The sequence below is a fragment of the Taudactylus pleione genome, unplaced genomic scaffold, assembly GCF_031769625.1.
Source record: "Taudactylus pleione unplaced genomic scaffold, aTauple2 ptg000015l, whole genome shotgun sequence".
Lineage (NCBI taxonomy): Eukaryota > Metazoa > Chordata > Amphibia > Anura > Myobatrachidae > Taudactylus > Taudactylus pleione.
Window position 1 is genome coordinate 26,011,941 of NW_028284417.1, and position 13,417 is coordinate 26,025,357.

The following is a 13,417-nucleotide window of genomic DNA, read 5'->3' on the forward strand; positions in this document are numbered from 1 at the left end:
CAGTACTGTTTTATAGAAATTAAAAGTCTCTCAGACCCACAATTAAATTTAAATATATTTTGTGTAATGTTTCATTTATACTCCTACATTATGGGAGATAGCACTTATTTATTGCAGATTCTTTTAAGCTTATTTAAGTGCTTAATTTTTTTTATAGCTTTACAATGCATATTATCGATCCAATTAATAAATATTTTTTTGTAAAGTGCTTAGATGGTCAGCATGGTTGTCCAAAATCTTGTAGGAAGAGTTAATGACATAAAACATATATTAGTAAATTCAGTTATTTTGTTTACATTTACTGAACCCATCACCTCCTGACATTGTAATGTGAAAACCAGAAATGTAGTTATATAGGGGGAGATGTATCAAGCCTTGGAGAGAGATGAAGTGGAGAGAGCTAAAGTACCAACCAATCAGCTCCTGTCTTTTTGCAAGCACAGCCTGTAAGATGGCAGTGAGAAGCTGATTGGTTGGTAGGTAGTTGATCTCTATGCCTCCACTTATCTCTCCCCCCTCTTATTTGTTTCCAAGTTTTGCAATACATTCTTCATGACTAGCCTAAAATTATTTTAAATGACTACAAAACCTAAAATAAGTTGGCTTATATAAAAGAGCTGCCAATTAACAATTGAATTGCTGGCCACCCACACACAAGCACTGAGTGACAGGTGTCAGTCATTCGTGGGTGGTCTGAATAGATTATATCAGGCCATTTGGCTCATGGTCTGAGCAGCTAGCCTTCTGGCATTATTGGAGCCTGCTACTGCAGTTGGAAGATGATTACATAGATGAAATAGTGACTGTACTTACCAATATGCCCAGTAATAATATGATTCATTTATATTTAGCCCACACACACAATTGGCAAATACTGCACATGTGCAGCCAGATTATTGGATAAAAAAGTGTCATTATGTGGGAAGACACTTTACATCAATCCAATAAAAAAAGATTTACACTTTAATTTGTATTTGTTGTCACAGCCTTTTTCACAGGTTGGTGGCATTAATGCCATGTTGCCTGGCGAATGGTAACATGATCACTAGGAATGCTCGCATATACTAGTCCACTGGCTATCCCTGGCCTGGGACTTGTGCTTTTCAGCATTTATTAGTAGACCTGGGTCTGAAGATAATTTCTGAATTTCTTATTTTCAATTGTAATGTCATTATTTGTAATATCATTATGTGGCAAGGTGACATTAAGGTGTCCATGCTGGTAACAGCTAATGATAACTGCACAACAAAGGTAAATGTCTAATATGTTTGCTATGGTATGTGAACTTCAAAATACAGTACAACTTTATGTTATTAGTAGCGCTTTTAAATAAAACATGCGTATGAGATTTAGTCCTATAAAAGAGGCTATGTGAATACTAGTTACCAAATGATAGGGGCCAGAATTTGCAGCTGTGAAAACAGTGTTAAATGGCAAATTTCCAATATTTATTGCAGGAATGGTTTCCCTGTACCAAACCAGCTCTGTACTGTCTCTCACTGTGGGTACGGGGTCCACTCCGCACCCACAGCTAGACCCGGCCATTCATCAGTGAGGTCAGTTAGTAGAGAATTATTCCCTGATTCGCTGCCAGACTGTCCTTGTACTACTCTGAAGCTTATTTTCATAAGAGAGACTATAACGGGGGGTATAAAATTAGCAATTTAATCAAGCGATCGCACGATAATGACGTCGTTATCGTGCAATCGATTGTAAATCGCACATGCATCTTGTATGTTTTGGTCGGAAGCGACCAGCGATGCAGGTGCCCGCAGGTCGCTTCCGACATCGTCCGTACATGCTGGTCACCCTGACGATCTTGTCAGGTTCAGCATGTGCGGGGATGAGGGATGTGCCTGGACTGAACGAGTCTAGGCACATCACTAGATATACAAACGAGAGCACGACAGCAATGTCGTAATCGTGCTCTCGTTTGTATATCTATAAGTGGATACCCCCTCCCCTGCTCTGCAATGTGCAGGAGAATATGATGGTATTGAGAGGGACGGTGGAAAGAGATATGTCAATATACTTTGATGGGGTGAAATGGGTAAAGATTGCATTGATACAGGGATGAACGGTTTTGCTAAGGGGGGGGGGAAGCTATGGGAGTATGTATTGCTACAAGGTTGAGCAAGGTGGTTTACCCACAGTGGAAGGAATTATGTGTTGCAGGGCAGTAGTGGGGGAAATACATGTACTACTACAGGGGAGGGATTATTACAAAGGTAAAGGGAGGAAATGTATAACTACAGAGGTGGGGAGAGTGGTTGTGTTACTACAGAAGTAAGGGAGGCCAGAAATGTTATATTGAAGAGCCATGACTCGTTCCTTATGAAATTATATTATATATATATTATTTCTCTTATGGGTGTTGCACAGGGTTAAAATGAGGATGAATTGCAGCCTCAGAGAAATGTTTAGGGTGAAGCATATAGCAAATGTTAACCTCCTCCAAAAGATTATATAATTGCCATTACAATGCAAATAATGCCAATTCCCGTGAGGCTGTCTGTAGTTCATGGCCGCTATGAGCACGTTTATTGTCAGTTTGGCAAATCAGTATATGGCCGGAAGAAAATGCTGCACTATGACACTAATACTCCTAATGTTAGTGCTCAGTGTAAAGGACAAAGGACCATGAAGGTAAAATGCATTGTTCTATGTTAATCTAACATACAGCTCTGCTAAAAAACAAAGTACGCTTTCCCTACTCAGCTATAGATAGCTGCAACCCCTCCCACATCTTTACTGTAGGTCAGTATCCTGATTGGCTCTTATACAAGTCAAAAAGCTAAAACTCCCATATAGGGGGCTAAATGTAACAGCCTGCAAGTTGTGGCAGGTGCTAATATTTTACCAATTTAGAGTCTTGAGATTTAAAGCAGCAATTCTTTTTGCCTTTAAAAAATTGCCAGTATAAAATCTCAGGACCTGACGCACCCATTGTATGTTTATTAATATAGAGAAGCACTTTCCAATAACATGGCAACCTGCTGCAGTGGAGTGATTAAGAGCTTGGTGTACACAGTTAAGTACAAACAATAGTTATTTCATGTATATTATTCTGCTCAATAATACACAGAATTATATATATATATATATATATATATATATATATGCTTTACTTGCTCTTTAAGCTATGCACAGGTGTATTCATCAGTCACTGACACATTTTAAAAGATCCACAGGTGCAGCTGACTGTTTCACTAGTAATTATGTGAGGAGACCTGCAAAACATGCACTGTTTGGGGTTCTGAGGACCGAGTTTGAGAACCTGTGCTGTAGAAAGTAACTGTACCAAAGGAGGTGGCACTGGCAGAACAGTCATTATACACAGTACATTACCTCTGGTGGTTGTTTGCAGTATCAATCTCAATTAGTTATTACAATGGCTACTAATGTATTAATGAACCTTTCAACAAGTTGCTTTACTGTAAAATAACATGGACACTGTCCTGGTAAAACAAACTATAACATTTGGATAGTGAAATAGAATATAATTTTTTTTACTGGTAAACATAGCAGCAGAACTTTGGACACATGTATGTTCTATACTGAAACTCTTAATTGATTAAAATGCATTATTAGCCCCTCTCTTGCAGTACCTCTAGTGACCTGACAACTATTGCTGACTATGAAGCAAGTGAGCAGACCTTCTTGTTACCTAGTAAAATACTCCGTTCTTTTATGGCTTTTGTTTTATTATTATCATCATCTCTGTATATACAATATACTTTATATTCAGGACAACTTGACAAAAGGTATTATTTAGCAGCTGTGTCCACCAAAATACTGTAAACCGCTTTAATGTTTAATATAGCTGAATAAATTCAGTGCCACTTTGTACAGGCATCATCAGTAGCTTGAACAGTTACAGTTTGTTTTCAAATATGTCCCATCAGCGCAGTGACATGACATTACATAAGCCATGTTTGTAAGTAGTTCTAATGTACAATTCACTCTAATAGTTTCATCAAGCCATACTCATTGCAATTTTAATTAATGATTACAGTTAAATGACTTGTAGCCAACTGCTGTCAACATACATCAGTAAATGTACATTTATACTGGCTCAGCAGTACTAGTTCTACATGCAAATTAATTGTTATACATTTAAATTCATTTAGTGAACACCAATATTAAAATGTTTAACGTGAGAGTAGGGTAACTAGAAGTATTGGCATTGACAGCTTCGTATTTGGGATCTAGTGGAACACAGAGATAATAGTACAGCAAATATACACATCATGGTACGGGTTGGGTATGGATTGCCGGGGTCGGGATGGCGCTAGTCAGAATACTGACAGTGGCATCCTGACAGTCAGCATCTCGACACACATCAGGAAACAAGGTAAGTCTAGCCCTAACCCTCCCTCCCTGTTGCCTAAAACTAACCCTGCACCCTCACGATCCCCTAACTGGTGGTACTTACCTTCAGGATGCTGTCGGTTGGGATACTGGTGCCGTGATCCCAACGCTGTCGGGATTTCGGCACCGGTATTTAGACCGTCGGCATCCCGCACGCCGGGATGCCGACTACATCTCCTTGGTACATGTGACAGAGTGTACGGATACAATCACCATTTCAGTCTACTGATATTCTCCTTACAATGTGTACTGTATAAGGTGCAAAAGTAAGAGTAGCTGAATAAATCTAATGAAATGCTTAGTAAAGAAAGGAGCAAATGGCAAGATGGGATCCAAAGCTATAAAAATCCTGAAAAATAACGAAAACCTGATAAATCAGATTATTATTGTTTATTTAGGAAAATGTGTAGTTTCAGACAAAATAATTAGAAAGAGAAATACAGATACACAGCTGAGAATGATGTACATGTCCCGGTTACAATAAACCAGGATGGAGAGGTTAAGGACATGCTTAATAATACATTTAAAGATGAAAGCAGATGTGAAGGCTGATTAAAAATATTGAATAATATGATAGGTTGAGTAGAAAAAGAAATCACAAGTTTCTTATAAACAAATTAAATAGAAAATATAACAAAGGGGGAGAAGCAAACAGTGAAGCACTAGCCAAGTGTTCATCACTATCATTTGTTCTCATTTATAAAGGTATTAGTACTGGTATATTATATCTAATATTATGTATATAGCTTTCATAAATTATGTACAAAAGAAAACAAGAAAAAGGTATTGTAAGCAGCATCATACCCGACGCCAGTGTAAAAAATTAGCAAAACACACAATAAATATGATTTTACTTATTATTATTACTGTAATAACACTTATTTCTCCTTGTACTTGACATCTGATTTTAAGTTGTAAAATGTCGCTAAATTTACAAAATAAAATAGTATCCAACCATCATCTTCTTCAACATTAGTTTCTAACAGTTTCCTCAGCATTTAATGTAATGAGCCAAAATATATTCTGTATAAAATTTTAAAATGTGAGGTAAAACAATAACTGGACTTTAAGGCTTCATGTTAGAAAGAGGGACTAATACCAACTACACATGGCTCAGTCTATAAACAAGAAAAGGACGATGAAGAAAAGTACATGAGCACTGGAAAATACCACTTTACAGTTTAATGAGTGACATAGTAATGTAGGCTGTTATTTAGAGGATTCTTATAGGCTTGTTCCATCATTGCCCTGAAGCATACTATGAGTACAATAGCTTATATTTGTAAAAGCACAATGTATCGTTAACACAAATGCACAGGTTTTCCCGTTGTTCCATCGAACAAGCCCTAAGAGGTTCATATAGTCCTTATAATCAGTTTAACCTTTAAATAGTGATGTGCGGTTTGGTTTTACTCGGATATGTTTGGATGTCAAAAACTGCATCATATTTCCTATCCGGTTGTCACGTGTTTTGGATAACCAATAGGATAAATCTGAACTTGCGATAATTTGGCGATAAGAACCGAGTAAAACCGAACAAGCACATCTCTAACTTTAATTAATATATGGTTCTGGCTTTATACTAATCCAAAGAAAAGTATAAAAACATAAAGAGGGTGATTCAATTCAGCGGGAGTCGAATAGCGCTGGAAAGTTAGTCCTGGAGCTGTTCTATTGATCGCGCTGTTTAGTCCGACAACAAGTCGGAGAATACCGGTATAGGGAAGCGCTAAGCTGGAAAACCGCCTTGCGGCCGGCACTATAGTAGAATTTCATTGTCATTTCATAAATTAGTCGTCCGAACAGTGCGATGAATTGAATAGCTCTAGGACCAACTTCCTGGCGCTATTCAACTCCCGCTGAATTGAACCGCCCCCAAAGAATGTAACACCAATATGCACACACATATATATATATATATATATATATATATATATTACACACACACAGTCCAAAGACGGGCACTGTCCAAAATATTCCCGTCAATTTGATGTATCAATATAAATCTATTTATGGAAATAGCAATCCACCCAGTGTATCCGCACTGATTTAAAACACTGACATTTCATAAATTTGATCACCATATCATTTCTGAAGTATATGTGTGTCCTTGGTTGCCTATATAGCCATTAGCCAAACAACAATTATACTGGTTGTATCCTTATGGCAGAAGAATTATGCCCAGACCAATAATAGCCTCACTTGAAGCTCATCAAAATCATTCCCATAATATCTTAGTGGTAATGCATCTCCATGCACTTCAAATGCTTCAAGCAAACCACTCTTATTATCAATCACTGTGTATATGTGACTATTTAGGACACATATATACTTGAAAAATTATATGCTGATCAAGTTTATGAAATGTCAGTGTTTTAAATCAGTGCGGATTCACTGGGTGGATTGGTATTTCCATAAATAAATGTATATTGATACATCAAATTGACGTGAATATTTTGGAGTGCGCCCGTCTTTGGACTGTTTGTGTTTGGTCGCCATATTTATTATGGTGGATCTTTGTGGTAGCACCCCACAAGCTGCTTTATGATGGTGGAGTGCGAGTGCCTATAGATTATATATATATTATATAAATGTATAAGCACTTAAGTGGTTATGTGTGCTATATGTCTGACGGGAGCGATTACTTTGTACAGGAGCATTTTGTCCCTAGGGCGTCACATAGGAGTTGTTGCTCACAGTGCTTGCTCAGTTGTGCTCACAATGTGGCAAAAAACATCTTTAGCTGCTCATTGTCCAATCTCTAGGTAATAAGCATCTCATACAAATTGCAGTTATAATGCACAATCTAAAGTACAAATTACATTTTTCACGTGTATCTGTTAGCTGCTAAATGGAGGCAGACATTTTATGGGCTAAACCTAAATTCATGAGAATTCAGCATTTTGTGTTTGGTGCCTCAGGGATACCGCTAATTCCTAATTAAATGATAGGCTGAATATTGGTTTAGCCCCAGAATGGATGCTTACACTGCATGAAGATTTTCCATTCAATTTGAGAGAGTATAAAATACATACTGTACCTATATTCTGAAGTTTAAATAGTGGGTGTAGTGTGCGCTCTATGTGTGATTGGGATAATCTACCTTTGGATTGATTGTATGAGATGTATAAACTAAAAAAAATCTTGCATTAAAGTACTGTGCATAAAACCTCTTCTCCCCAGTGAAATACAAAATACATTGGATTAATGTTGCTTTATAACACACTCATATCTTTATACCTTTACTTTTATTTCAAATACTTATCTTTTAATACTGTGAACACTATGTACTGTGAGAGAACAAAGTTTGTTGTTACTGTCAAAATGAAGGTGACTACTGTAAAAAGTGATATAATGGACAGGAAAAGTAGGAAACATTAAATGTAGACTTATAGCCAAGATGTAATAGTGCTTCTATAGGAAAACATACATTTATTAATTATACTATACAAGGTAAGTAAAATTCCCTCATAAGTTGTCACTGGTTCCTAATGAACTAAGGGAATGCATATTGGCTGAGACCACAAAATGGTTGCCTCCATGTGTGAAAAGTGCTCTTTAAAATAATTAGGGGCATATTTATTAATGTGCACGTTTGACCCGATAACTAGCATCTCATAACGCCAGTCTTTGTGGTAAAAAGCAATGTACTTTCGGAGCAATTTAACAATATATTCCTGCTTGAACAGCTTTCCCAATTAATGTTAAAGCCATACATTATGTCTGCCCCCTCCGGGAGGGGCCAGCCACGTTGGCGCTGTAGGGGGTCGTGGAGGCCGCAATGGTGGGCAGTGTAATCGTGGCCCCGTCCCTCTATGTAATGCCGAGATTTCTGGCACTGTAAAGCATGGGGATGGGCTACGATGACGAAATTCAGGGTGAATTGCGTCATTGGCCCACTCTGGTTTGCCCACTTTCGCCAGGTAAAGTGTGGGAGGGTGGTGGACAGTCCGGGAGACTTACCCTCTCTTGAGGGCGGCCGGGAGCGCCACCTGATTTTTTGGAGCCTTCTGGGCCATTGCAGGAGAGTCAGCAGTTTGGCTAAAACCCGTAGTTTTGCCATTTATAGCAGTGCTAGATGATTACACACCAGGATCCTGTCCTGGCAGTGTTCTTGCACATGCACTACCTTGGGTGGGAGAGAAGGTAACTGAAGAGATCTCTCGTCACATTCAACAAGCTTTTTCCATTGGATAATGGCGTCAACTGTCGGAGTCAAGTTCCAAAAAAACTAAATCTTTTTTTGAGACACGAATGGAGAAGACAGTTGTTCAACTACAAGACTATGGGGATAATGATTTTTAGTGGTACATGGATTTGACCTGTGTTTAACCACCCCTGTTGCCTAAATGTAAGATATATCAGGAAAAAAAAACTTTCATTAATAGGCCCCTTCATTCCAAAACAAAGTGGGAGCAGGATTACTTAGCGCTCACTTTCAAATTATCATCCATTGAGAGAGTGCAAAGAAAATTTTAACATGAAAAAAATATTTTATGTTTTTTTTAAGAGCCTCTAATCACTTGAAATTGTTATACATCACACGCAGCAGGGCATAGGGTAGGATATTTAAAATGCTTATTTATGAGGTTTAATATTCTGGGCTGAAATATTACATATGTTTTTAAGATTGCTAGAAGAACAAACTACATGATTTAGAGGGTTATTTGTTAAGATGTGATTTCTTCAAAACCTGTGATTTTTATGGCTGGATTCAAAGCGGTCCCTTCAGGAAACTACCCCCAACAAATCACACCTTAATAAATAAACAAATTAAGATTATGTTACAGTTGACGACAGATTATCATATCATTCTGTTAATGTGTTACGGTTTTCACTTACCAAACATAGAAACCAATGAGATAAACTAGTATTTAGTATTAAGGAGTTACATTTCTTTCATAATACAGGGATCTCCAGGCTGGTTGATGAATATGTGCTAAGTACTTTACACATTATAATAGCAAGATGGTGCAATCTTAACAAACCAGCCTGCTAAAGTACACTTAGAACCCTGATATGGTGGTAGCAATTCTTGTAGACTGGCAACTGATCAATCTGCAATGGGGTGCAGATAGACTGTACAATACAATACAAATTCACTATATTTAAGGTAGAACCTGCAAATGTCTTTGCTTTAATTACACCGGACACTAATTTTATATCCACTTTATGTTACAAGTAAAGCAAAAGTAATGGGAATATAACAGAAGAATAAAAGATAACAAGCTTAATCGACTGAGAGCTTACTGCAGCACAAATATGTTGCTTACATGTGTACTGCAGGGTCAAAAATACATTTGAATATACGTCTACGCTGCCTAGTGTTGCATTTGCATAGCAACAGTTCAAGCAACAGTCAATTCTAACTTTTCTAAGTTTTCGTCTTCCAAATAACAGCAACACAGCATATCCTCATGTGATCCATTATACAAGTATTGGGACAACAGCAATAAAAGTGACATTGTTGCTTGTGACCACATAATAAAGAATATCACCTGGGGAAGGCGGGAAACAATAATATAAAATACTGAGTTAAAATGTAGGTGTTAAAAATGTTTGAGAATTCCTGCACTTAATTATGAGGTAAATGATTTTCATTGGTTTGATGGACTGCAGCGTACTCCCTTTGTCAGCATTGTAATCCTGATTCCTAAAGTGATCACCTACAGAAATGAAAAGTTCACCTTTTTAGAACAGTTATCCTGTAACCAGGATTGAAGAGGGATTAATCGTGTTGAAGTTTTACACTATATGGTAAATGTAATATTTGGCAAGAAAATGTTTCTACATCCTATTCTCCTGAGTATTTTCTTTTTTTTTTTGTTGTTTCTTTGTTATACAAACAAGTAATGCATATGTAGTCATGTTACATTTACACACAACAGCAAAACTCAGTGCATGTGGCAAGGACAACTTGTACAGTCTGTGTAAGGAGGGAAATCTACAAAGAAACTGCTAGATTGAATGGAAACTGGAGCTGTATTTGCTCTAAAAACATTTGTGGAGAAGAAAACTAGAGAAGGTTTCCATACGGCGGTTTATAAATAACTAGTAACTAGATGATAGTGTCAGAGTGAGGAAAAATAGGTAATAAGCAGTCTGTGGCATCAATGACATAAATAGGAATGTTGGATCTTGCGTATAGAATAGAAAACAGAAGACTTCCAGTTTTAGGGTGTGAAAATTGAGGGATGCGTGGACTTTTTGCATATGGATAAAGAACCTATATACAGTTTACCTATAAAACCTTGATTAGAGGTCTTCCATGAAAAACAAATGAACATTCCGAGGAAATTCCTGAGATAGGTTTTTGTGACGTGGTCACTGAGAATATAAGCTGCTGTTGGGTCGTTATGGATGTTAAGTCCATCCCTGTTAAGATCTGAAGTTAGAATACATTAACAAATAAAATAGAACGCAAGGAGGACAGTGTAGACACTGTATAGTTCCCTGCTTGAGCAAGGTATAGCACCATCATGAAGGGATCTCCTGCTTTCAGAGAGGAGGGAAATACTTATAAAACAGTATTGCTGCTAAGACTGCTGTAGTGTGCACCAATAATGTTTCCTGGAGGCAGTGGCAGCCAAAGGCTGGCAGGTGACTTCTGTTTGGCTGCAAAGCCGCACATCATCAGACATTACTAGGAGAAATCTTTCCTAGGTTGCTCATCCGTAGTACATTTCTCGGTCATTTCCTGACAGAAATCAACTGTCACTGTTTGGCTGTTCTGTTCCAAACACGTTTGCCTCTCTGAGTAAGTACCATGGTCAGATCCCTCCAGGCCTCTTCTTGCAATACAATTGTCTGGTATGTTGTTAGGAATTGTGTGACCTCCATGTTGTATTGGGGATTGCTCATTGCAGTACTGCATGTTTTCTCCTGCATCCTGAGCAGTGACAAGACTTTGCTCTTCTCTTTCTGGTAAAGGGTTGAATGCAGCCGCAGTAGGTAGATCCAGAGGCCTCAAAACAGGACAGTACCTGTGCAGAGCTTGGATCTGCTCAGGGCTCTGGATATCCCTACAGACTTCCTGGGACAGACAAGAGAAGTTGTCCAGTAGCTCTCCCATACATGCCTTCAGCTGGTTCCTTTCTGATAACAACTTTTCCTTTTCACACACCTACAATGAAGGACAACACATTTACTTACTTGAAATATGCAATGTCTGATTCCTGATTCTCCAGATTACAGCATTTGCAGAAATAGTGTACAGTATATGATCAAAATGAGCTTTACCGTTAAAATGAGAAATATCTGTGACAGTCTCAGACTTTCATCCCCAGTAAATCAGCGGGTTACAGGAATTGCTCCAGTTTTCTGTCCTAAATTAAATTACTACAGTATGCATCACCCATAAATTAGTCATTGCTGTAAACGGTTTTATTTTCTGTAGCGTGCTGTAATATGCTGGCACAGTCCCCCTGGGCACAAGTGGCTGAGGCTAGTGTGCCCTTCACCTCTAGCAGACCCATTTTCCTTAAAGCAAGACACATTTACTAGTTTTTCTTCGCCTACTGCCTACTATACAATCATTGTCACTTTTAGAGAGCTACAAACTTATTTAATATCCATAAAAACATTCATATTAAAAATAAGACTCAAAATGAGTGGATTTTTACTAATGCTTATGAAATATAAAGAGTACATATGTTATTATATAAATATAAGAATGATAGGTTTGTTCATTTGAATGTAAGTACAGAAATGTACCTAGGTTTAATTAGTAGTGGATGTATGCCAATATTATAGTATACATAAAAATGGCACCCAGCACATCATTGGCTGCTTGCTGTTATGACTTTGTGTCTCTGACTTGGCTGCATCTGGTTATAGCCCTGTGACAATCATTTATATTTATTTGTGGGGTCGTTATGACCATGGCTAGTCTAGTTGCCATGGCCACGTCACATTGGATCCACCAGTGGTCTTTGTTTGAGAGCTGATCTTAACTACTTTAAACATCTGTAAATTTACCTGAAATGTTTAATGTAACTTTTTGGTGCTATTTTCAGGATTAAAGTGCAGTTTGTCAGTCTAAGGCTGGGTACACACGTAAAGATTTTCTGTCCAACCATCCAACTAGTTGATTGATTAGAATGAAAATCTGGTAACGTAACGTATGGGAGTAACTGATGATCAGCAATTTGCTCCTAAATGCCAGAAAACAGATGAAAATGGTCGTTCAGACAAGTTTGTTAAATGTTTGATCTAAACAATTTGTTCAAACAACAGTTTTTGTCAATTTTTGGGAGCAAATTGCTGATTGTCATTTGCTTTCATACCTTACCAGATTTTCATTCCAACCAATCAACTAGTTGGACGGTTGGACAGAAAATCTTTACATGTGTATGCAGCTTAAGTTTATGGTAGCCCTTGATAAAGGCACTTGGGTGAGATACGGCCATATGGAAGAGGAATCAGTATGTTTGACCCCCGGACGTGAGCCCGGCGGTTCAAATCCCGATGCCGTCAGCCCGATGGAGGAGATCTTGACAGCGGAGGTAAGTTTACATTTCCTAACCCTCTCCCCCCCTAACCCACCTTCAGGGGTCCCTAACTTCCCCCCTTAGTGCCTAAAGTTAACCCCCCCTCCCCACACCCTAAACCTAACCCTCCCGGGCACCTAACCCTAACCTCCCCCTTAGTGCCTAAACCTAACCCCCCCTTACCCCAGCCTAACCCTCCCCGGGGGGTGCCTAACCCTAACCCCCCCATCTCCGGCTACGTGGATACTTACCCCCGGTGTCAGATGATCTGTCCGGCGTCCTGCCAGAGTTCCGGCATCGGGATTAACATAGGCGTCGGTATTTCACGGTCGGTATTGAGACCAGCGGCCGTGCATCCGCCGGTGTCATAACTACATACCCTTTATTCAAGTTACTACTGTAAAGATTTGTACAGCGAATAACATTGATTATCTCTTTACAATGCCACATTGTCAAGGGGTAGGATATATTAGGCAGTAAGTGAACACTCAGTCTTTGAAGTTAATGTGTTGGAAGCAGGAAAAATGGGCAAGCGTAAGGATATGAGCAACTTTGAC

At 38.5% G+C, this 13,417-nt stretch overlaps 1 protein-coding gene across 3 annotated transcripts in view; it reads right to left on the bottom strand.

The window, feature by feature from the left end:
- Positions 1-9,379: 9,379 nt before the first annotated feature.
- BACH2 (BACH transcriptional regulator 2) overlaps positions 9,380-13,417 on the bottom strand; it is a 344,951-nt gene continuing 340,913 nt past the window's right edge. For all 3 annotated transcript variants that reach the window (XM_088470806.1, XM_088470825.1, XM_088470814.1), the window contains one exon: positions 9,380-11,494. In XM_088470806.1, coding sequence (XP_088326932.1) covers positions 11,015-11,494 — 480 coding nt within the window. In that variant the 3' untranslated portion in view covers positions 9,380-11,014. The remainder of the gene's footprint in view (positions 11,495-13,417) is intronic.